Source organism: Gymnodraco acuticeps, unplaced genomic scaffold (assembly GCF_902827175.1).
Source record: "Gymnodraco acuticeps unplaced genomic scaffold, fGymAcu1.1, whole genome shotgun sequence".
NCBI lineage: Eukaryota > Metazoa > Chordata > Actinopteri > Perciformes > Bathydraconidae > Gymnodraco > Gymnodraco acuticeps.
In genome coordinates, this window is record NW_022990565.1 from 924165 (window position 1) to 950129 (window position 25965).

Below are 25965 nucleotides of genomic sequence, written 5' to 3' on the forward strand. Positions count from 1 at the left end.
TGAAGCTGAAATACCTTTTTTTTAAAAAAAGATTCTACCTACTCTCCTGAAGTTTGTGCCCCTCTCTTAGGGCTGTTGTTGATGTTTTCAAGATGATTCACTTGGTGTACCCTGGTTTGACAGAACCAACTGCTTTCTGCAAAGTAATTGGCTTAGCACCGAGGCATACTTTAACCTGGGGTCTGTTTTTAACTTTAAAAAAGACGGCCCCTGGTCAGATAGATACTAGACTGATGAGAATAGAACTCTTGCTGTCCCTGACTTATAGGCACGGATAGGCAAGAGAGAGATATAGAAAGAAAGTAAAAAGATAAAATCTGATTGCTGTAAGTAAGTGATGGAAAGAAAGATAAACGGAGTGCAACACAGCAGCTGGGTTGCTTTAGCACACGTAGGTTGTAAGTACAGATTGCACTATAAATCTTTTCTCTGTTAAGGTCCAGAACTCAGCTGTCGAAGGAAGGAAGAGGATTATAAAAGTTTCAGCTGAACAGAAACAAGCTGCTGTCTCTCATTGTGTCTGTCAACATATTGTGTGTGTGTGTGTGTGTGTGTGTGTGTGTGTGTGTGTGGTGTGGTGTGTGTGTGTGTGGTGTGTGTGTGTGTGTGTTGTGTGTGTGTGTGTGTGTGTGTGTGTGTGTGTGTGTGTGTGTGTGTGTGTGTGTGTGTGTGTGTGTGTGTGTGGTGTGTGTGTGTGTGTGTGTGTGTGTGTGTGTGTGTGTGTGTGTGTGTGTGTGTAGTGTGTGTGGTGTTGTGTGTGTGTGGTGTGTGTGTGTGTGTGTGTGTGTGTGTGTGTGTGTGTGTGTGTGTGTGTGTGTGTGTGGTGTGTGTGTGTGTGTGTGTGTGTGTGTGTGTGTGTGTGTGTGTGGTGTGTGGTGTGTGTGGGTGTGTGTGTGTGGTGTGTGGTGTGTGTGTGGGGCACATAAACCCAAAGATGGTGCGACTTGTCACTGTCATCATGATTAATGACCTGTCTTGGTTTCTCTTCTCTCTCTGTGTGTGTGTTGTCCAGTGCCCAGCGCCCACTCTAGCTCCGACTGAACTCCCGACCACTGAGCCCCCTCCCACCATCCCACCCGCTAAAGAAGGTGAAGAAGAAAATTGAAATCACACCACCCACATATTATTTCCAGTGTATTCCAGGCGATTCTTCTTTAGTGATCTAATATTGTTTGTATGTTTACCTGTGGTCAGCCACATAATATAGTAAAATTACACATTACATGAGGCTGTGGCTCAGTGGATATGTGTGCTGGGACTTCGAATCAGGGATAGCAAGTTTGAGTCCCACTGCAGTCAGCATGTCGTTGTGTCCCTGGGCAAGACACTTCACCCCAAATTGCTCCTGTTGGGATTGTCCACAGTATTGAGTATGTAAGTCACTTTGGATAAAAGCGTCTAACAAGTGACATGTAATGCAATGTCAAATTAAACAAAACATTATATAAAGCCATGCGGGCACACTTGATAACTATCACACTGGGTAAAAGCCAGCTGTCATATGCGGGTCATCAAAAGAACATTTTTGGCTGAGGTGGTAATAACAGCTTCTTTCAACTTGACAAATAAGGCAACACTTTTAATCATAGTTCTTTTGAGTCTCAAATCTTGTTTGTTGTCAGTGTATATGTTTGAAAAGGTATTATCATATTAGTAAAGCTTGGCTCGTTTTGATAAAAAATAGAAATCAGTTGTCAAGCATGTGTGTGCAACTCTGATTGCATGTATTACCTTTAATGCACTTAAACAGCAGGTACAAGGTAATAATTGCGATTTGAAGCAAAAAATATCTGATTTGGACTTTACTTTGTGTGGAAATCGATAATAACGAGCAGATTTGCTCTAATTTAAAACATTGATTGACAGTGCAAACTGCCAGCTGTCTGGCATGATTATAAAACAGGAAAGAAAACAGTTTACTTTTAATAAGATCACTTTCTAATGTCACGTCTACTCGTTACACAGCTGTGAACTGTGTTTAGTTTCAAAACATCAACAGTGACCTGGAAGGAACTTTAGAGAGCTAACTTAATCTGGGATGTTACATTTAAGATTAGAAAAAAGAAAAGAAAAGAACCCTAGAACTTGAAAGTCTGAGTCGTTACATATGCTCATGACTTTATTGTGTGAGCTACACACCAACCACTTTTACAAGATGAAGAAATGTTACACTAATCCTGGTTTATTAACTAGTTACTTCCGGCTCAGCACAAGACACCATTCTATCAATCGGAATCTGGCAGTGTCGCTTCAACATATAGGGTACAATGCTCTTAATGTCATTCATTTTGTGCTTGCCTTGCATTGCCTTACAACTGTGATTGACAGGCGTCGAGCCATGACTCCAACTTCATGCAGATAATGTTTCAATTTTCATTGAATCACTGAAAAACTACTGTATAATCTAGGGCTGTGCAATTAATCGTATTTGAATCGCGATTACGATTACGGCTTGCGACGATTATGAAAACAGCATAATTGACAAAATACGATTATTTTGCTGGGTGCGCTTTCGCCCCTCCCTAAAAGCCCACTCGGCCACGTGGGAGTGAAATGTGTTGTGAGTGATCAGCGCGAGCGAAGATGTCAGAACAAGAGCAGCAACTCGTTAAAAAGAAGGGTAAAACTATTTCCACTATTTGCAAGTACTTTGCCTTTACATTTCACATCGCTAAAGATATGTGCCCAGTTAGCACTGTTAGCAACCAGGGCTTTAAGCAACTTGTCAACACGTTGGACAAGCGTCTCGGTATTATTTCAGCAGGTCTGCGCTGCCTGCGCTATATGACAAATGCCGTGGGGAAGTTGAGAGAGATGTGGCTTCAGCTGACTACTTTGCTACCACAACAGACCTATGGTCTAGCCCAGGGGTGCCCAACCAGTCGATCGCGAGATGTGTCTAAAAATAGAACAACAATATTCTGTTTTATCGTTAATGTCCTGTAACATAATCTTCCTGTGCCAGAATAATGCACTTGAACGCATCAAAGCTTTGTGATTGGCCGGCGTCACCCCATGTGTCGGGGCGTGGCTGAGGGTCTTCAGTACAGGTGGCAATATCGTCACCTGCCTGCGCTCATCTCTGAAACCAGACCATGTAAACAGGCTGGTGTTTCTTGCAAAAAATCTTTAAGAGATGACATGAGCAGCCCTACCAGCATTTGCCATGGTGGCCAAAACATTTGTATTTGGTCTTAAATTGTAGTTCAACATTTATTTCCTGTTACTTCTGGACCATGACGGTTGGCCAGCCTTCAACGTTTAACTGAGTGGAATATGTTGAATATGTTTTACCAAAATGTTGGCTATATGTTAAGGAGTTTTCAGTAGGTTGTGACAGTGCATCATATTTTATTTTATTTAGTCTAATTTATTTTTATTTATCATATTAATAATATATGTTTAGTATGGTTTTGGAAGTGCGCTCCAACATATTTGTTGATCTTGTTTATTGGTAAAATATTATTTGTTTTAAAGTCCAATAAATGGTCAATGAATAATCGTCAAAATAATCGTGATATCAATTATTGACCCAAATAATCGTGATTATGATTTTTGCCATAATCGCACAGCCCTAGTATAATCTATACATTTTCCAGGAGCAACAAAAAAGACATTTTGAGATGAAACAGGTATAATATTCTGACTGTGGAGGATGTTTTGAAACTAAAAAGAAAGCAAAGTTACAAAGGGGCTAAAGTCCACAGTGTGACCCTCCACCTTCTCTCCTCGGTTCCTGTCTGATGGGCTCAGGTGAAACAGCACAGCAAACTCCACAGACATGAACCGACACACCTGCTGGCCCGTCTGTAAGCATCTCTGTCTAAGTTTCTAACCTTTCTAACCTTGCCTCCATCTGTAATGACAAGCAACCTTTACTCAGCAGTACACCAAAGACAGGGGAGAGTTATAAAGGAGCAGCATTTGTATGTCTGTAAGGGGCCGAGAGATGGACTCTAAGAACAGGAGGAAGAGAATGAAACACAGTGATGGAGAGGAAGAGAGAAACAGACAGGGATTGGGGCTCCAGATAGATAACATCGGGGGAGTAGACAGTAGGAGAAACAACAGGAAGAAAGAAAATCATGTTGTATGGAAGCAGAAATAGTCAATTGTAATATCTTCACAGCTCTTATGAGAGGCAGCCACATAACACTGTGTAATCAAAACATTTTCAGACTGACCTTTAACTTGACATTTCTGACAAGCATCAGAGCGCCACTTATGAAGTTCTGTAAAAATATTCGATAATAACAGTTGGCTCTAACGAAAAACAATAACACTGGTCGGGCAGGTTTGTATGATTTCCTTTTTTTCTCCTTTCCTTTCATTTTGTTGCGTTTACAATCACAACCACTTTTCCCCTTATGCAGTGTCGATAAAGTTAAGGCTTTACTTTTTCTCGAGGCTGACCTGGTCCAGAACCGAGCTGGGAATTTAGCGTAGAACTGGAGTTTGAAAACCTGTTAAAACCTAAAAACAACTTTACATTGTTAAAGATTAGCCTGAGAAGACACCTGTGGGAGAAAGACGGAAAAGTCACTGCTTGGTCAGGAATATGAATGATTGATTGATTGAAAAGTTTATTAACAGCTTGTATATTGGGTACAGTACAGTACAGCTCAAAACATACAATTGTTAAGGGGATGCAGACCAGAGAAAGACTTTCGTCTTGTTTACATCAGGGTCCCCCATTTCCAATTCATCATGTCATTTAAGACATATTTTACATACAGGTGGTTTTTTACATACAGATTGCTTGTTTACAATTTCCATTTTAGATTTCGTTCTAATACATCCTAACCGGACATTTAAGACATACCAAGTCTACAGATATACAGTTAGTAACGGAGTCTAAAATGCGAGTATATACATAGATGGGGGGGGAAGCTGTCCATTGAACGACAGGTTGAGATTTGTACCATTACCGGGGCCAGTTTTGCAATGCTCTCCCCCGAAGGTGCTCTTTAAGAGAGGTTTTGAAGGTAAGTATAGTTTTACTTTCCTTTACAGTTGTGGGAAGAGCGTTCCACCTTGATGTGGCATAATTGCGAAACGTGTATTCCCCCTTTTTTGTGCCAAATCTGGGTTTCACATGATTTGTGGAGCTCCCTCTGGTGTTATGATCATGGTATTCCTTGACCTTTGGGAATAATTTTGACATGTACATGGGTACCATAGAGGTGTAGTGGATCTTGTAGACCAGGCCCATTGCAAGTAGCTGTACTCTGTCGTCTACTCTAAGCCATCCTAGGTTGTCAAAGTGGGCAGAGGTGAGGTGGGTTCTAGATTAAAGGTCAAGCAGTAGTCTGACCAGTTTATTTTGCGATGTTTGAAGTTTTATTTTTAGCGCCTTGGAGGTGCTATGGTACCATGACGTGCAAGCATAGTCATAGTACCCTTGAATGAGTGCTCCTGCCAGAGTTTTCAGGGTGTTTTTGTTTACCAGAGAGGAGATCCAGTATAGGAATCTAGTTCTTTGATTGACTTTTTTTATTACATTGGATGCCATTTTGTCACAGGAGAGGTTTGCCTCAAGAATAGATCCTAGGTATGTAATTTCCTTCTTACTTGTGACAATAATGTCACCCACTGCAACTGAGAAGTCGTCGGATTTGCTGAGATTATGTTTCGAACCGAAGAGAATGGACTCTGTTTTACCCAGGTGTAATGATAATTTATTATCGGCGAGCCAGGTGCAGATTCTGCCGAGCTCGGAGCTGAGGGTTTTTTCAACCTGCAACCTATTTCTGTCAGAGACCAGCAGGGCTGAGTCGTCCGCGAACAGGAACAAGTTGCAGTCACATGCTGATGACATGTCATTTACATAAATTAGGAACAGTAACGGACCTAATATGCTTCCTTGTGGAACACCACAGCTCACTGGGAGGGGGGGGGGGGGACAGTCAGAGTACCATTTACCTCCACCATCTGTTCTCTCCCCTCCAGGTAGGATTGCATCCAGCTCACCGATAGTTTATCAAAACCAATTGCTTTTAGCTTGTCAATCAGAATGGGGTGATTGACAGTGTCGAAAGCCTTTTGTAGGTCCAGCATCACCATGCCGCAGTACTTGCCCTCGTCCACCTCTTGTTTGATGTGGTCGCTCAAATAAAGAAGGCATGTGTCAGTGGAGTGGGATGTTCTAAAGCCAGATTGAAATTCATAGATTAGTTTCTTTTCCGCGAGGTACTTTTCGACCTGTTCATATACTATTTTTTCCATGACTTTCGAGATGGAGGTAAGTATAGAAACAGGGCGGTAGTTGCCTGGGTCCAATTTGCTGCCCTTTTTGTGCAGGGGGGTTACTCTTGCAATTTTGAAGTCTTTGGGTACTTTTCCCTGTTTTATGGAGAGGTTAATTATGTGAGCTATGACTGGTGAGATGGCGGTTGCTGTGTTTCTGAGGAATTTGGAGGGGATATTGTCGTGGCCAGTGGCCTTGTTAGGTTAGAGGGCGCTCAGTTTAATGAGTACCTCTGCTGTTGTTACCCTTGCTAGACTGAAATCATCTTTGCGTACCCCTAGGTTTTTGTAGTAGGTCATGATGTGATCTACTCCAAAAAGCCCTGAGTGGGAGGGTAATTTATTTACAAGAGTTGTGGCTATGTTTGTGAAAAAAATGTTCAAGTACTTGGCCACATCCAGTTTGTCTGTGATGAGCCTGTTATCTGTCTTTATGTTTAAGTTAGAAAATCTCGTTTTGAGTTTTTTACTGCAGCCAAGCTGGTTATTGAGTAATTTCCAAAGTTCACGGGGTTTATTTTTGTTTTCCTCAGTTTTGACATTGATGAAATTCTTTTTGGCAGTTTTGATCATGGAGCTTACGTCATTTCTTAGTCTGTTTCTTTCAATTTTGAGTTCAGTCACGTGGGCCTGGAGTTCACTGCTCGTGCTTTTGGAAAGCATTGACTGACTTTTATGAAACTCAGAGCATTTTTTGTCTCTGGTTTTCATGGCGGTCAGTATGCCGGAGTGCATCCACGGCTCAGCGCAATTTTTTACCCTGGTTGTTCTTAGGGGGGCCAAATCATTGAGTATTGCAGAGAATTTGTTTTTGAAACCAAGCCATGTTTCTTCAACTTGTGTACCACTGAGCTCATCTGACCAGTCCAGGCTCTCCAGTTCTAGGTTAAAGGCCTCGCTAGAGTAGTTTTTGAGGTCTCTAGATATGACTGTTTTGTGACAGCCGGCCCTTTGTTTTAGCTTTTTGCGGGTACAGAATATCATATAATGATCACTTAACCCGCATGCTATAACCCCTTTACTGGAGATCCTGGACTTGTCAGAGGTCAGAATGAGATCAATGGTAGTTTGTGTTGTTTCACATACCCGGGTGGGTTGGGTGATTAGCTGGCTGAAGCCGTGCAGATCACAAATCCTACTGAAGAACTTGAAGACGGACGTGTCTTTACGTTGCATATCCGTGTTCCAGTCTCCAATAATAATTGTCTCTACATCCCCCACATCAGCCAAACACCCATCTAATGTATCATAAAAGTCACTCTGTTCCGGTGGTCTATAGATTGTCCCGACTATTACAGATTTAGCATTGTCAAAAAGAATTTCAACCCACACAGATTCAATATTTTCATGATGCAGGTCAGTACGGTTTTTGAAATTGGTGTCTTTATGTATGTACATGTAGACACCACCTCCATTCACGTTCCTGTCCCTTCTCACTACAAGATAATCTTCAATTTCAATCTCTGAATCTGTAATGGAATTGTCCAATTTGGTCTCAGAAAAGCATAATATGCTTGCCTTACCGTTCATGAATAGCTGCCTGAGTTCAGCCAGTTTGTGTCTCAGGCTGTTGGTGTTCAGATGAAAAATATGTAGTCCATTTTTGTTGCTTAAATGCACAATGTCGTCAGCTTGCAGATTACATTACATTACATTACATTGCATTTAGCTGACGCTTTTATCCAAAGCGACTTACAATAAGTACATTCGACCAGGAAGACACAACCTTGAAGAAAACAGAATCATATAAGTATATCAGGTTTCATAGAGCCAAACATTTCAAGTGCTACTCAACTGGCTTTAGGTAATCCAGTCCTTTATTAGTATAAAAGTGCTTCGTTAATCGTTCTAACGCTCGAAGTGGAGTCGAAAGAGATGAGTTTTCAGTTTGCGCCGGAAGATGTGCAAGCTATCTGCCGTCCTGATGTCAATGGGGAGCTCATTCCACCATCTTGGAGCCAGGATAGCAAACCCACGTGTTTTCGCCGATGGGAACTTGGGTCCCCCTCGCAGCGAGGGCGCAACGAGTCGTTTGGCTGATGCAGAGCGTAGTGCACGCGCTGGGGGTGTACGGTTTAACCATGTCCTGGATGTAGGAAGGGCCAGATCCATTCGCAGCACGGTAAGCAAGTACCAGTGTCTTGAAGTGGATTCTAGCAGTTACCGGAAGCCAGTGAAGGGAGCGGAGGAGCGGAGTGGTGTGGGAGAATTTAGGAAGGTTGAAAACCAGACGAGCCGCTGCATTCTGGATGAGCTGCAGAGGTCGGATGGCACATGCAGGTAGACCAGCCAGGAGGGAGTTGCAGTAGTCTAGGCGTGAGATGACGAGAGCCTGGACCAGAACCTGAGTCGCTTTCTGAGTCAGCTGGGGACGTATCTTCCTGATGTTGTAAAGCGTGTATCTGCAGCAGCGGGTTGTAGCAGCGATGTTTGCAGTGAAGGACAGGTTGTTATCTAGGGTCACACCCAGATTCCTTGCAGTCTGAGTCGGGGAAACAACTGAGGTGCCGATGTTGATTGTCAGGTCAAGAGTTGGACAATCTTTTCCCGGGAGGAAGAGCAGCTCAGTCTTGTCAAGGTTGAGCTTGAGGTGGTGAGCAGACATCCACTGAGAGATGTCAGCTAGACAAGCAGAGATGCGTGCGACGACCTGGGTCTCTGAGCGGGGAAAGGACAGAATTAATTGGGTGTCGTCAGCGTAGCAGTGGTAAGAAAAACCATGCGGGCTAATGACTGATCCGAGCGAGTTTGTGTACAAGGAGAAGAGGAGGGGACCAAGAATAGAGCCCTGAGGGCTATTTGAGAGATATTTGTCTTTGTCCGTTACAGCAACCGGCTTGTCGTGGTGGGGTGGTGTGGGGGGAGGGAGGCTCCGTTGTAGCTTTAGCCGTTGATATGCTAGCAGGGTGGCTAACAACATGGCGGATATTTGTTCCCTCGGATCTCGGTTCTCTTCCTCTCGTCACTGCCTCATGCGTGTCTGTCTGCCGAGGCGTCCCCGGGGGAATCTCGAAGTCTCCGTTTATTCCTTCGTCTCCGCTGTCTCCACGGTCTCTGTTGTCGTCGCGTAGTTGATGTTGCAGCGGAAGAGATGCTAGTTCTGATGCTAATTGAGATGCTAGTTCTGATGCTAATTGAGATGCTAGCTGCTCGAGCCTGCAGGACTGGCTTCTTGTCTGCACCGGGCCCGGATTCAGATGGATGTCTCCCGCTAACAATAAGACCAAGACGATCATACTTCTTCGGTCTAGTTTGCCTGACGGGGGGTAAGTACTTTCGCGTCGGATTTGCAGTTAATAATGCATGAATGCTTGCACTTCCAAAAGCGAGGTGTTTCCTTTCCCAGCCGTTGAGAAGGTAAAAGTCATTGTGGTTCATTTTATCCCCGCTTTCATTACTCTCCTTCTCTAAGTGATGTTGTCTTATTGGTGAGTTGAGGTAGGAGTCCATAATCCATATTGTCAGGAGGATGAAATATGTAAAAAATCGTGAGGAATAACCGCCAAATTGGGAGCTCTCGAAAATGCGACCACTCATAGTGAAACCGGATGTTGAATGACCAGCTTAAAGGTGGGGTAGGTACGTTTCAGAAACCGGTTCGAGATACACTTTTTGTTATATTCCATGGAATGCTCTTAACATCCCGATAGCAATGAATATCTTAAGTGTTTTGAGAAAAAATCCATAATAAAATGTCATGTGTGGAAGCCGTAATGTAAAAAGCACAACCAATCCGTTTAGCCGGCCCGGCTAAACGGATTGGATTGCCGCCCTGTCTGTCAGCCTTCCATCTCGTGCACGCACAAATGTATCTCGTGACCTCATTGGACGTGCCGTAATTGGGCGTGCATTAGGGCTGAACGATATACCGTGTCATGGCGATAACCGCGGTATGCGCATGCGCGGTATTCACACCGCAGGGACGTGCGGTTTTATTCATTAAAAAAAAAAATGCTAACGCACTTTAGCACATAATTCAAAAATAAAGATACCCTTATTACTTATCGAAACTGCACATACAATATATCCGATTAAAGCTGAGACTCAACAGATTATTTAAGTATAGTATCTAAGCGATCCGATCTCGCCAGGGGAAGCAAACACAGACATCACACCACGTACCTTTTACGGAAGATCGTAGAAAGAAAAAAACGCGGCTGAATCGGTTGATCCATAGGTTGATAATGTATCTGTGGCTTTGAAGCAATTGTTTATAATCCATAATTCCATTTTTATGTAAAAATCGGAGCACAACAGTTAGCTGCTAATGGTAGCCACCATTAGCCGGTTTTGGCTACGCGTCACTCTCACTCCTTATTTGGTCATGTGTGTGTGTTGGACTGCGCTGGACTGCCGCATAGCCAAGACCGGAAGCAGCAGCCACTCTGGTGACTACCATTAGAAGCTAACTTTTGCTCTGCGATATTTACATAAAAATTGAATTATGGATTATAAATTAAATAATTTTTTTATACAGAGACGTTAAAAACCTATGGATTAACCGATTCAGCCGCGTTTTTTCTTTCTCGTTTTAATGCCATTGAACACGTCTTTTGATCAGATTGACATCTACGGTGAGACATCTCCCCTAGAAGCTACGTAAAGGTACGTGTTGTGATGTCTGTGTTTGCTTCCCCTGTCCGAGTTCAGATCACTCAGTGATGATACTATATACCTAAATAATCTGTGGAACCTCAGCATTAATCGGATATCTTGTAAGTGCAGCTACGATAAGTAATAATAAGGGTACTTTTATCTTGAGTTCTGTGCCAAAGTGCGTTAGCATTTTTCGCTCAGGGGTCATTTAGATGCTTCTTATGAGACTTGTGTTTTGTTTTGGTAAAAATGGTTTGTATCGTCATTTAGTTGAGATTATTTCCGTTAATCTGGTATAACACATTAATAGGTTCTTAAATATTACGATCCCCTGAGACACTGTCGTGAAAAAAAAAGTAAAGTACCCGCCGGGACTTTGGGGTTTAACAGGTTAAAAAAACCGCAATATATACCGCAGGGGGGGGGAAATCGCGATGTCAGTTTTTTTTCAATACCATGCAGCCCTAGCGTGCATTGCGCGTTCATGTGTATTGGAGGAGGTGCTCTGTAACCGCTATGCTACCCACAATTCAGTTCGGCGAAAAAAAGCGGCAACGTGACGTCACCCCATTCAAAGTAAATGGGCAGATTGACGCTGTCGACGCTGTCGACGCTGTAGTGTGGACGGGCCGTAAGGAAGTCTGAAGGAAGGGGCGGATTCTTTTCGGCTGTGTACTTTCAAATTTTAGTGCACTCGAGCCGGTTTCTGAAACGTACCTACCCCACCTTTAAGAAGTCAAAAATAATACACAAACACATGATATACAACACATTGTGGGGGTTAAAAACGTCACTTTTAAATGTTAAAACATGAACTCAACTTTTTCTCTTATAACTTTACAATGTGCAAATTAATCTGAGGAACCAGCCTTTGTATATTTACCACTTTGCAGCAGCTATATATTTGCTTCATAATATGCATATTTACTCAGTCTGAATATATGAGACACCTAATTACCATTCAAGGTATGCTTCGTCCTTTGGAGACCTTTTTAAATGGAAAGACAAAATGAGTTGCTGACAAAATGTGTGTATCTCTCATGAATGTCTGCAGTGTGTAAGGAGGCCAAGGCGGACCTGGCCTTCCTAGTGGACGGGTCCTGGTCCATCGGAGACGACAACTTCATGAAGATCACACGCTTCCTCTACAGCACCATGGGATCGCTGGATCTGATTGGACCAGACGGCACCCAGGTCAGTCATGTGACCACACCCACAAGTCATTTTTACCTTTAGAGAGGTCTTATGAAGGTCTTCTCAAAGGAAGAGTAAAATACGTGTATCATTTCTCCATTTGTTCCAAATGCATCATTACATGGGGTAAGACTTCTGATTTAAAAATGTTAGAATTCAATGTTTTCTATCTGGGTTTTAATAATAATTCTTGGCCAGGTCACTCTTGGAAAAGAGATTTTAATCTCAATGAGTCTTTTACCTGGTTAAATAAAGGATATATATTTAATTGAGTCTCAGAGGAGTGCTGGTATTCACATTTGTTATTTCTTTTAGTGGTTTTCTTGTCTAGTCTAAAAGTCTGTGTCTGGTGAAAATGACTACAAATGTGCTGAAGGCTTTGCTGTGTAATTATTATTTCCTATTGTTGTATAACTTTTCTTCTGAATTCAGTATGCTTGCGGCAAATGGAATGTAAATCAGATGTTGTTGATGTAGACGAAAGTAACCACACTGAAACCGAAAAACATTATGAAATAGAGAAAATTACATATTGTAGTCTGTGGGTAAAGAGCCCATTCATAAAAGAGAGAATGTTGTGAAAAAATATGTATTTAATCATTTTCACATCTACTTTTTGTTAGATCAATCCCCCTCCCCGAAAAAACCAATATTACTAACCACTGCATCATTTGTGATATTTTGCAAGCACAGCACAGTGTGTAAGATATAATAAGATTCACATACTGTATATTCAAAAACCCGTTGCCCCTAACTCTGTTACTGCCAACTACTCCTTCTTCTGTCCCCCATCTTTCATATGCTGCAACCCATTTTACATTAAAGTACTCTGAAGTACTTCATTTTCCTTTCAAATCTTAAACAGGCTTTTATGCAGTAGTTAATTGATACATCAGTGGCGAGCCGTCAGGGCCCTCTAGGCCCTCTGTGAGGGCCTAAGATATTCTAAAAAATAATATTTGAAAACATTAAAAAAAAAACATTTTAAAAAAAAATATTATTTTTTATATTTTGTTGTTATATTTTTCATTAATGTTACCAAAATAACTTGATTTAATTGTATTTAAAATAATATTTCCAAAGAAATAAATCCTTCGAATCTGCCTGTTCAGTTTCTGTTGGAATGTGAAGGGTTAAATGCCGTCTCTGCGAGTTACTGTGAAGACGGGAGAGCTTGTTGGTCCCTCTGTAGATTCACAGAGGGCCAGCTACTGTATAGTAACTCAACGAGAGAGTAATGTCAAATGACAGTACAATTGACCAATCATATCTTCCCTCTAAATGGGCGGGCTTTATTTTCGCGGACTTTATGACAAGTTCCGCCCGCTGTGAGGTCTATGCCAGAGCCCTAGAGAGATAGATATCTCTCTAGGGCTCTGGTCTATGCAAGTGGTGCAGTGACGCATCCTAAAACCCGGAAGTAAGCTGCACTCGGATTCCCTCGACAGAAAGCAGTGGGATTTCTCCATAGGATTTTGGAAAATAGCTCGAAATAAGGTCTGTGGAAAACGAACCTGTTAGATAAATGCACGTTGTGTTCAGCCGGATAATATCCACATGTCTACCCTACTTTTATTATTTTTGAATCATAAATCTAATCGATAGATTTATGATCGATAGATTTATGATTAGCATAAGTTCGTTCATGATGGCTCACTTCAGTGATAGTGATGACATCGTTACGAAATTATTAACCGAGTCATTTTCAAGATTGAGTTACAATGATAAACTGGAGTGGCAAAGGATCAGCTGAATGACCCGCAAGTGCTTCATCCAAAAGGACAGGAGGATGGACTTTGTGTTTAAGTGATTTGATCATCAAAGGTAGGCCTAAGTCATTTTCAATGTGGGCCGCCGTGCCGACTTAATTCATTTGTAATTGCTACTTGGCTGTGGGTGCCCTGTCATGATAGGTGTTTATATAAATGATGTTGTTTTGTGTGGTAGAGGGTCGCTGTCATTGATGCGTTTTGCACCCCGGACCACTGTTTTGATATTCCGCTGAAGTCTACGTTGAGACGTAATATCTCTTGTTTTTTTTTTCGAGGGAAGGGGGGGTCAGAGGGCCTAAGTATAAAAGTCACGGCTCGCCACTGAGATACATTATATACTGCATGTCCGTAATGGAAGGATGGAGAGTGATTTTATGTCATGGCTGAGATTCTCTTTCTGTAACTTGTGAGCCATTTCTTTATCTTTGTTGACAGAATAACAAATGACGCTTTTCCCTAAATAATGAATCTTGAACAACCTAACTTTACTTTTCCACTCATGTTGGTTAGGCTCATGTATTGTTTAAGAAGGCTGCTGCTGTTGGCATTAATTGATTCTGGAGGATGCTTCGGAGCAGAGTTTCACCTAATGTTCTTTGGCAGTCCCTTGACAAATCAGCCTGACCACAGCCTTGTTTCTTAAGAAAAGTTTAGAAAAGAGAGGGGGAACTTTAAACCCCTAGTCGATCAATATTTATTTTCTGGAGAGATTTTCGTTTTAGTTCAGCGCACTGTTCGATTAACTCTGCTCATTTGCTGCCACTGTGGTTGGTGCCAGAATACATTACTTTACTGGCAAGAGTGGTGATCGTAATAAGTCTAGATGCATTAAAAGCTGGAATAAAGTTATGACCAAACATGACCTAATGCACCATCAACTTGATTCTCCACATAAAATCCACTATGAGCAACCAACACTTTGAATCACATCCCTACGAGCAATATTCCCATCTCCTGTATCAGGTTCATCAGTAATGCCCGGGTGTAACGGTGATTCTCTAGAGTCATTGGGAACTAATTTCTTTGTGCTTCTTGTCTGCATGGCCCCGCACTATTTCAGCAGAGCTCAGCCGGTTCATTTGTCACAATGTAGAGGTGCTGGCTAAACCCTTTTATTTAATTTGTGTAATGTCTGCTGTTACGCAATTTGCCTACCTCGGTGTGCCCCCCTCTGGCAGGGGGCGACTGAGAGCAAACCACTGGCTGTAATGAAAGTTGGCTGTACAGTAAAGGAGAGTTGGCGGGTAAATGTAGGCCGCCATGAGCCAACAACAGCACAATTAGCACTCTGGAGGTAATGATACTGTAGTTGTTCTCCCCTCTTAGAATCAGCCAATTAGAGTGATTACAGCTCTGATTTAGGAGTTGGATTTATATTCAGTGAGGTTTTCTCTAGAGTCTTGCATAAAATAAGGCGTTCGTACTCCAGTTAGAAATCATGGTGTTTTACTTCACCCAGCACTGACCAGGTTAAAAATAAGGGGAAATCTTTGACCCGCTGCTGCTCTAATTGATTAAACCTTGAAATTGATCCATGAAAATGTCCCTTTCAAACCTTTGTTTTGCAGAAATTAAAAGTGAAAATGAGGTTAGTATTCAGGTTTTGGACCCAAAATGCAGACATTTGTACGGAGCCCCTAAAAGGGACATGAAAAAAAAAAAAAAGAGAGAAAAAAGAAAGTCAGGATAACGGTGCGCCAAGGAGAAAGTGGAGCACACAGGAGACAACCATTTCATTGCAGACTGTTATGTTTACGTGGGGAAATGACAGTGCATACATTATTTGAGATATATTTCAAAATCAGACTTAATTTTAAGGACATTTCGGCCAGGGGTGTAGAGCTATTTGTTTAATCACCGGATTGGCAAAACAAGAGAGTCTGTAAACCAGTCTGCTTTGATCTATGAATTAATGTCCGTGACTCTCAAGAGTACCTGCGGCCCGCTGCTGGTTTAAAGGGGAACAAACACTCAGAACACATACACACAGAGCCAGTTGGTCCACCGTTTCCCCGCAGCGAGGCTCCCCCCTCGTGCACACGAGATACTAACCCGTTATCCCGACTTTTTTTTTTCTCTCTCCCTTTTTTTAATTTGTTTACATATCCCAAGTTTAGGGGCTCCGTACATTTGGCATCATAGTGCTCACATAATGTCAATTGAATAAAAACAAATCTGCACAGATGCACACGTATGCCATGTTATTTGATGAGCAGATGAAGACTAGATTTGCATTTTCGTTTAAACTATTCCTTTATACCAAAAACACAACGAAACAAGTTGGTTTAATTTAATTTTGACGTAATAGTTGAACTGATTTCACTTATCTGTCTGTGTGTCTGTCTGCAGGTCGCCATCGCTCAGTTCAGCGACGACGCACGGACAGAATTCCAGCTGAGTTCCCATGGCAACAAGGAAGCGCTGTTGGAAGCCATTCAAAGCATCAGATACAAGGGAGGAAACACCAAGACAGGTAAGAGCCGTGTGTCATTGGATTGATGTAATCTTAGCTCAGGCAACACAACAAGACCGGTATATTAAAATCTCTGTTTAATACCTTTATTTAAAAGACTCTTCAACATGGTGACCAATAAGGTCATGTTAGTTATTGTGGAGTTTTCAATTGTATCACACACTTTCCCTCAGCAGATAGAGTTGCCTAATTTGTCATTGAGTTGTTGATGTTCAGTCACTCAACCTGTGGTATGATGAAATGTATCTCACATGCCTCTACAGTAAATGAAGATCAAGAATGAAAGTACAGGTGTACCGCGTTGAACAACAGCAACAGTATATACAATCATCTGTTTGCAAGCTCTCACACAGCGCATGTAGTATAATCTTCACAATTTATATGTGTCCTGTAGTTTGCGAACTATGTCCCAAAAACATATACGTTTTTGGCTTAAACCTTACTTATAAAACAACCGTGCTTAATCATCTATGAGTGTATTAAATAAATAGTAAAGTTTAAGTGTAAACACATGTGCAAAATACAGCTGGATAAATTAGAAAAAATGTTCTCAAAGTTTTCTTCAATACTACAACGTTTTCCTTTAAGGACCTTTTGTCGTTGTTGGCTTGAGATTAAAAGTTCATTCATAGCTTTGGAAGCAGCAGCAGTTGTGAAAAACAATCCCAGCACAAGTTGAGAAAGCTGCATGTCTGGAGCGTTCCTTCGTTTGTCCAACCTTTCATGACCACAAACTCCTGTTGAGAACGACTGTGTGATTTAACAGAAGCTCCAGAACAGCTACTAGCTTTGTCTGAGATTGTTTGTCTGCTATTTTCAAGATCAACAATGAGCTTCAAATATTTTTTCCAACAGAAGAAATCTTTACAGTCGAACTTAAAACAATGTTGTGTTTGGATTGTCGACATGAAGATCAGATACTGCAGAGAGGGAAGACTTTAATGTGGGAGCAGGATTCAAGCAGTTCAGGGGTTTTGAATCAGCAGTAACGCTCATGTGAAACTGCCAGCTGGGAAAAAACAAACGGGGTGAATGTCAGCGTACAACCTCCAAGCCTTCATGTGTCTTTACCGCTAATGCTGGTTGCTCACAGGACTCTAACCGTCCTAAAGTCTCCGTCTTGGCTCAGTGTCCGCTCAGCGTTATTGTGTCCTTGAGCTTTGCTATCAGCCATTATCTCCCCATTTATCTCTTCCTCCGGCTTCCTCCTCTTCTTTCCTTTGATCAAACTTCTCTGCACTCTTGCCAACCTCCTACTGTCCTCTCCTCCCTTACTTTGCTGCTACTTTATTTTCCTTTTATAAATCCTCCTTTCTTCCTCCTCATTATTGTTACCTTCTTTTTTCTCTCAGCATCCTTCCTTTTTTCTGTCCCATATTTTTCATCTTCTGTTTACTCTTATGTTTTCCCATTCCGCCCTATTCCTCTTACTGTATACACATACATCAACCGTACCTTCTTACAGGTGGAAACATGATGTATTGCTCACAGGACAGTGTGTGTGTGTGTGCCTGTGTGTGTGTGCATGTGGTGCACAGCAGAACAGAAAATTAACCATGACATTTATTCTTCCCCACACAAAGAGAAAAGGGGGCAGTCCTAGCTCTAAAGGTTATGATAACGCTCACAGATTCACAATATCTCCCTTTTTTCCCTTTCTTGTCGCCTCTTACCCACTTGTACACACATACAAACACACTCCACTGCCTCGGTGTATCATTAATCCTCTTCAGTACCTCGCACATAATACCTATTCTTTAGGCTGTCCTTATTTCCAATAGAGACACCCACACAACTTAAATAAAATAAGAGAGCTGTTTTTCTGTTCAGTTAAATGAATCTGTATTCATGCTTAAGGTTTGATTTCCCCCATCCCTGTAAATCTTGATGCTGAAGCATACAAATAGCCTACTTAATCCATACATATATACTATACATACATACATACATACATTCTGTACCTGAACTTCCTTACTTGCATCTTACTCCTTTGGTCCATTTAGAGAAAGATCAGCAGTCTTTTTTGGCTTTTACAACTGAAGATTGCATTAAAACCCAAATATATTTCCTTTTCTTCATTCTCAAACCTCAACTTCTCCTTAGAGACCATCAGGGCCTCACTGGGTCTAATTCCCCCTAACCCAGTGTTTCTCAAACTTTTTCATACCAAGGACCACTTAACCAATAAAAAAAACACTCGCGGACCACCTAACTCCACAAATATAAAAAAACACATCGTTTTTCTAGAACAGATTACAAATCGCCTGAAAATGGTACAAACAAGTGGCAAAATGTTTGATGAAGGTGTTGCGCTGGGCTATATCATGCAATCGAAAGTGAAACTTAACCTCGCTCCGTTGCGGAGATATTCCCACGAGAGTGCGGAAAACTTAAATTTATTTATTTATTTCAAATAAGAAATGTTACCAATATACTCACGGACCACTAGGGGGCGCTCACGGACCACCAGTGGTCCGCGGACCACACTTTGAGAAGCACTGCCTAACCCAAATAAAAACCTGCAGCTTTCTGTCTCTTTAACTTTGAGATTTATCTGTGGATATGACTGTTAGCCAACAAGAAACCCCATCCTTTTTCATGCTTTACTGTAAATGACTAGATGACTTTATATCCACTGTGTTATACCGCTTGGGTCAAGAAAACACTTTTGAATGAATGATTTTAAAAATTCAAAGCTTTGCATATTTCAATGTAACGTTATTTTTGATAACATTTGAAAGTTGATTTAGCGTCTTTAATCTAATTTAAAATGTACTATTTTAGGTGGCAAATTTACTATTTTAGATAGCAACCTGCATCACATTTGCTCACTGTTTCTCATCTGGGTGTTGCCCACTAACTCCGCTCTATGTCGACAACAGAGCTGCAAGAGCTACCAGTATCTAGACATAAGCCTCTGAGTGGCTTGGGGGAATGACTGATTAAATGTAACTGTAGCTTTAAAGTCTTGATATATCTATATAAATGCATACGTGTGTTTATTTATTTGTATATATACATACTTGGGCTGTCAGTCGATTACAATATTTAATCGCGATTAATCGCATGATTGTCCATAGTTAATCGCAAATTAATCGCACATTTTTTATCTGTTCTAAATGTACCTTAGAGGAATATTGTTCAAGTTTTTAATACTCTTATCAACATATGAGTGGACAAATATGCTTTATGCTAATGTTTATTATCATTTGAACAATGACAAATATTCTCATGAATATTAAACACAACAACCTCTGAACATTACAAATATTCGCCTCAATTCAACCTGGAACCTCTCTCATTCAATAATACAATACAAATGGTGTGTGTGTGTGTGTGTGTGTGTGCGTGTGTGTGTGTGTGTGTGTGTGTGTGTGTGTGTGGTGTGTGTGTGTGTGTGTGTGTGTGTGTGTGTGTGTGTGTGTGGTGTGTGTGTGTGTGTGTGTGTGTGGTGGTGTGTGTGTGTGTGTGTGGTGTGTGTGTGTGTGTGTGTGTGTGTGTGTGTGTGTGTGTGTGGGGTGTGTGTGTGTGTGTGTGGTGTGTTGTTGTTGGTGTGTGTGTGTGTGTGATGGATCGCTTGGAGCTATTACTCAAGGCATATGCTCGAACGGGAGCTGCCTGGACGCTGCAATCATGTTGCGCACTAATCCGTGCTGAGTGTGCTGACTTTTCGTACAATGTCCCACTGTCTGGCTTCCTGCATAAAGTCAAGTGCTCGGCGCAGTTGTGGCGAAATGTCGCGTCCTCTGTTTTCATTTAAACAGCTCCTTATATCCGTTAGCGGCAGCTAGCTAGCACCAGATGCTAACACAACAATGCACGTAAGGTCTCTCTCTCGCTCGCTCGCTCGGCCACACATACACACACCCTCCCGGTCCTCCAGATGGCCAGTCGGTGCCTGCCGGTGAGCGTGGAAGTGTGGTCTGCCACACAGCGGCGGCAGGAGCGGGGCTGTCAGCATCAGCTTGTAGATGGTATTTTAAACTCGATGCGCTCTGAAACTACGGGGCGGCCGAGGACAAAAAATACACATGCGTTAATCACGTTAAAATAATTAGTGGCGTTAATTTTTTTTAAATTTGTTTTTGCGTTATTAACGCGTTAACTTGACAGCCCTAATACATACACATTAATATATATTTACTGTATATGTATACATTACTCTGTCAGTGCGTGTGTCTTTTCATATTGATTTCTATGTTCAAAATGAGTCATTGTGCTAATCCACGACTCTGCTTGTATAGTATTTTCAGATTTACTATGAATGTAACTTTCCAAAGATTAAAGTGTTTTATAGCTCTTGCTTTTTATACTATTCCAGACATAGATATATTATCACAATCTTCTCCTAGTCATACATATTTTACCTGCTGCCACAAAACAGCCTGAACAAAAGGTCTCCTACTTTATTATATTGCACCTGTAACTCGTTGTGTGCTTGAACAGGAGAGATGCTTTCAATTATTTTCACTTTCTTTTAAACTATTCACAGACAGGAGGGCCAATCCAAACTGATTTGGAAAACTCCTCACACAAGAAGCGATGCATTGCTGATTGATGATGGGCTTTTGAACCCTAAGATCCACTTACATGTTTCTGTTTTCTCACCCTCCTTTCTTACCTGCCCTTCCCCATCTGACCTATTTCCCTTTTCGTCGTCCTTTTCCCTCTTGTTCTTATTTTCCTCCACTCTGCACTCATATTTTGTCTTCCACCGCCCTGCCAGCCCCTCCTCTCTCTCGCCTCCCTCTGTCCCCTCTGCTCTCTGTCCTGGGTCTCACTTCATGCCTGGCTAGCTGCTGTAATTCAAGTCTTGCCCAGTGTGATCATAGGACAGTCTAGAAACAGATGTGTCACTGGCAGATATCTGAGAACACAAAACTTCACAGGCCAAGCCCTCTATTATTTGTCACCACCGACAGCTAGGTAGGGGAAAAATCGATGGAGCAGGCAATGTGGTATGAGGGTTTTGGTTTGGTTAGAAATGTGGAGACAGAGAAAGCATACACACGTATAAAACCAGACTCTTTCTAGTATTGTTTTTATAGGCGAGTTCCCCTATACCTGGCACCCTCTCAGACGCACTCCTGAACACAAGAGGAGTGAGAGAAGATAGCGTTAAAGGACACAGGGAGTTAAGAGGATTAATGACAGCGATTGTCCATTTAATTATGAAAAGGTCAGGTGGAGATGAGTAGATTAGTTATTTGTTGAGTAGAAGAGCAAGGCATAATGGACAATATGCTAAAATTGGCATTAAATAGAAATAACCTTCCTTTGTGGGAAGACGATCAAAGGACTATGTTAAAAAATGGAGTATATTTGCACCCACATTAATGTTTATATTCAAAATGTGTGAACACTTTTTACAGTTTGGAATAATTAGGAACCAGGAAGGACAGTTTTATATATCTTGTAAATGTTGCTGGATATTAATAATAATAAACAATTGATCATCTTTATAGAAGTCAAAACAGTTGTTAAGTTCCCGTTTCAGGAGTAGAAGTAGTAACACTCAGAGAAGTAGATCAATAGAAATATAATAAAAAAGACAGTTTACTTCAGCCAATTGCTTTCGATTTATCCTTTAACCTTGGTAATAAAAAAACGGAGAATGTTTTTTTGTTTTTTCGATAACTTGAGTGTTTATTGAGGGTCTTGAAAAACAATGAGGCATCATTAATTCACTGACAAACATGCATTGAAAACAGCCATGGCTGCTTTGTCATTGTTGAAACCTTTTAAAGCTGTCTAGACAGATTTGATTGACTGATTAAGTCCATTAGCAAGTGACGTGCACACTGCCAAAGGTTCATATCATTTTAACTTTTTGACATTTCCATCTTTGTCTCATCTTTTAGGGTTCAGGTGTGATTGAAACACATCAAACATTGTGTGCTTCCTGGCATATTTTACATGCTGATAGCAAATCCGCATGAATCTAGTTTCAGGAGCTTCTAGGTCACTTATTGTCACGTTAAAATAATTATGGGATGGAAATTGATTTTAATAATGCCGGTGGAAGAATTGTTTTATAATTAATACCTGTTGTGGAAATATTTTCCAAGGCCCATAACTTTGACCCAGTGTATCAGTTAAAACTGTCCTGACTGAGCACAGGCACCTGTAACCTTGGCTGCTGTGCTCTCAGTGTTTTGTCTCCCTGTTCCTGCCTGTTGGCGTCAGCTGATAGAGGTGTTATCATTCTATCTTGTTATGCAGCATGTTGATGATGCTCTCTGAACTAGCTAAATACATGGGTCTGGGGTAGAGTTCTTCAGAATTGATGTGGCAACTCTACCGTGAAGTCAGAACCTCTGACTCTTGGACTTGTGATGTGAATCCTCCGGCCGTTAACTCCAAATAAACCATCATGTGTTTGACATCAAAGCTACTGCTCTTCCCGTGTCTCCTTCCTGAGTCGGTGACTCCCACTGCATAGCTACACAGAAGTTTCCTCTACAATACCTATATACGATTTTTAGCAAAGGTCACCAGCAATATGAGGATTTCTTCAGACTTTTAATGAAGATACCTGTGCTTCCAATACGTTTGGTTTGCCAAGAACTTATTCCTCTGTTCAAAATGTTGCATCAGATGGGAGTGGAGGGAGTCTAGGCACCGCATAAAGGACCAAACTAGTGGTTTTTTCACTTGTATTGGTACTATGAACATATATTATAGCATTGCTTTACTGTTTTATGTTTCTATTGTGTTATTGCCTCAAGGCAGCTATCTGTTAACAATCATTTTACCACAACATGAAAGAAAAAGAGACTTGAAAAAATAGCTTGGCAGCTTTTATTTTTTCTCAACGTTGTAAAAGCTGTCAGAGACACTTATTTAAAGCAAATGACTATTTGTAAGAAGTATTTATACTGTAGGGTTTTGCAGAAAAGGCTCTGCTGTTTGAGGAAGCTCTTAAATAATCCGAGCAGCAACAAGGATTCTGCTGAGAGAGATAATCCTCTTTTAATAAACATACATGAGCATTAAATCAACAATTTGACACATGAGGAGGAGGTTCGGGTGGAAGGAGCTGCGTCAGCAAGTAGTGCAGGCATGAAAGTAATCAGCAGAGTAACAGTGATAAGTGTCCGGTTTTAATTTCCTGCTGTATACCTGCATGAATATGATTGTACGTTATTAGCCACACAGCTGTGACTTAGCCAAGGAGTATATTGAAAACAGCTAATGCTAATCAGACAATGAAATGTTTGCATCAGTGCTTTGCTAGAACTAACAGTATGCCTCATGTATGAATGTAACTAAAGCAGACATTGTGTACTGTGATTGATTATCTAATTTAAGTTTCTGAAAGTTTTTGTTTTATAGAAATCAATGGACCTGGGAAGTTGAAATACATTTAAAGACCAAACATTTTGAAGTGGTTTTATATTTACTTTCATTATGAATACTTTCACGATTGTAAAACCAAGATGTTTCCTTTCGTTTTGCATCAGGTCGGGCAATCAAACATGTCAAGGATTCAATTTTCACCCCGGAGGGCGGAGCTAGAAGAGGCGTTCCTAAAGTCCTGGTTGTTCTCACTGACGGACGTTCACAAGACGATGTCAACAAAGTGTCCAAGGAGATGCAGATGGACGGTGAGTATTTTATGAACCAAACACAGACAAAAAAGCATTGATAGTTTTTAAACAACTAATATTGAATGTCGATATACAGTATGGGATTCCTTGATATTGTCATACAAAATGAAGGACATATCCCCACTCCCCCTTTTAATTCCTTGGAAGCTTTACGTACTTTATTTCTATTGTTGAAGGATATGACACTCTTTAACCATGCAGTAGGTTTGAAACCCATAACTCACAATATGTTACATGACTCCTTTTAATCCTTTCTAATGACTTTAAACCTGTAATGAATTCTCTTGTTTAACTCCATTCTCAGGCTATATCATCTTTGCCATTGGCTTTGCGGACGCGGACTACGGAGAGCTAGTGAATATTGCCAGCAAGCCCAGCGATAGACACGTCTTCTTTGTGGACGATTTGGATGCCGTGAAGAAAATAGAAGAGCAGCTCATTACTTTTGTCTGTGAGGCTGCTACCGCCAGTGAGTAAACAAACCTTTCAAACAGAGGGGGAGAGAGACCAGAAAAAACAAGAGTTCAGAAAAGAAGATTCATTCATAATTGAAAATGTTAAGGATGACCTAACCGACTCTTTTCTGTCTTTCAGCCTGTCCGTCTGTGTTGATGAGTGGTAACACAATGGCAGGTAAAAAACAAGGAACATAATACCCTGTACTACAGCCACACAGGAAAAACAAGTTGGCAAAAAAAAAGCAAAATAAGATAATGACACATAATGAGGCTGCACTCCATGTTTAGCAGTAATGATTGTAATTACAGTGAACACATTGAGAATAAGGTAATGATGATTTGCCTCCTGAAGGTTTCCGTATGATGGAGAAGTTCGGCCTGGTAGAGAAGGAGTACAGCACCATACCTGGAGTCTCTCTGGAGCCGGGCTCGTTCAACACCTTCCCGTGTTACAGACTACACCGAGACGCAATGGTGTCGCAGCCCACCAAGTGAGTACTGAAACACTGTAACCAGTACATGGTACATTTACTTCTGTTTTCAAAAGCATTCATAGATTGGATCCTAGAAATTTGGTTTGGAAAGTTAACAAATTGTGCGTCATAGCCGTCTGTAAGAGTTTGATTTGCTGTGCTTGATCATGCCTCCATTTTTCTCGCATCTATCTTTTGCAGTTGAACACACAGCAGATTTAATGAATGTATTTCTCTTCACACACCTCATAGATTAGACCTCTGAACCAAGGCTAACAGTAATCCCAAAGCAGCCAAGAAACTAATGGTCAAATCACTTTTTTACATTTACAAACATTACACAGGCATGTATAATAATAAGTTATAGGGTCGACGGGTTTGTTCATTTCAGTTCATTTGTTAAAGTTGAATTGAGATAAACATCACTTTTCAAAGAGACACCTGGAAAAAAATATTCAATATCATAAAATAATTCATTGATAAACCACAAATATAAAGAATAGCTGCATGTTAAGTTTTCAAGTTGTTATCAAGTTGTAGCATTTATTTTATTAAATACAGTGCATGCATAAATGCAGTTGACTCCTATTAGGCTGTTGTGGCAATTTAGCACTCACAACAGGAAAGAATGAAACAGAGAGGGATCAATAAAACACAAACACAGGTATAGTTGATCAATTATTATTTCGTTGTACAACAATCAATAATAACGAGGAAAATATTACCTCTGCTCTCAAGCAGTCCTACAGCAATGCTCCCAAGCAGTAGAACTTTACAGAAACATATATAGGACTCTTGACATGACGCACACACATTTCCTTACATTAGCTAACACACGATATCACGTGTTCTGCCTCTGAATGCTAAACTTGTATGTTCCAGATGTCGAAAGTTTACTTATCTCATGACGTCCTTTAGGAGTAGTCAACTAACAAAGGTTAACTGTTTTTATAACCTAAGGCCTTCTCTGAACTTCCTCCAACCTCGATGTCAACTCACTTAAAATGAATACATCTATTGATAATTCAGAACGACCATTGTCTCTCTAACTCTGTGTGACCCAACTCCGTAACACACATCATATAGCTTATACCATATGACATTAAATGAATATACCAGAAATACGCTATATTAAACATTCTG

The 25965-nt window shown here is 41.0% G+C and overlaps 1 protein-coding gene across 1 annotated transcript in view; it reads left to right on the forward strand.

Annotated features, from left to right (window-relative positions):
* Positions 1-25965, forward strand: part of col14a1a (collagen, type XIV, alpha 1a) — a 139211-nt gene that overhangs the window by 62310 nt on the left and 50936 nt on the right. The window contains exons 25-31 of the mRNA XM_034227827.1: positions 1013-1088; positions 11897-12036; positions 16158-16281; positions 23745-23888; positions 24196-24360; positions 24486-24524; positions 24702-24840. Of these exons, the coding sequence (XP_034083718.1) occupies positions 1013-1088; positions 11897-12036; positions 16158-16281; positions 23745-23888; positions 24196-24360; positions 24486-24524; positions 24702-24840 (827 nt within the window). The remainder of the gene's footprint in view (positions 1-1012; positions 1089-11896; positions 12037-16157; positions 16282-23744; positions 23889-24195; positions 24361-24485; positions 24525-24701; positions 24841-25965) is intronic.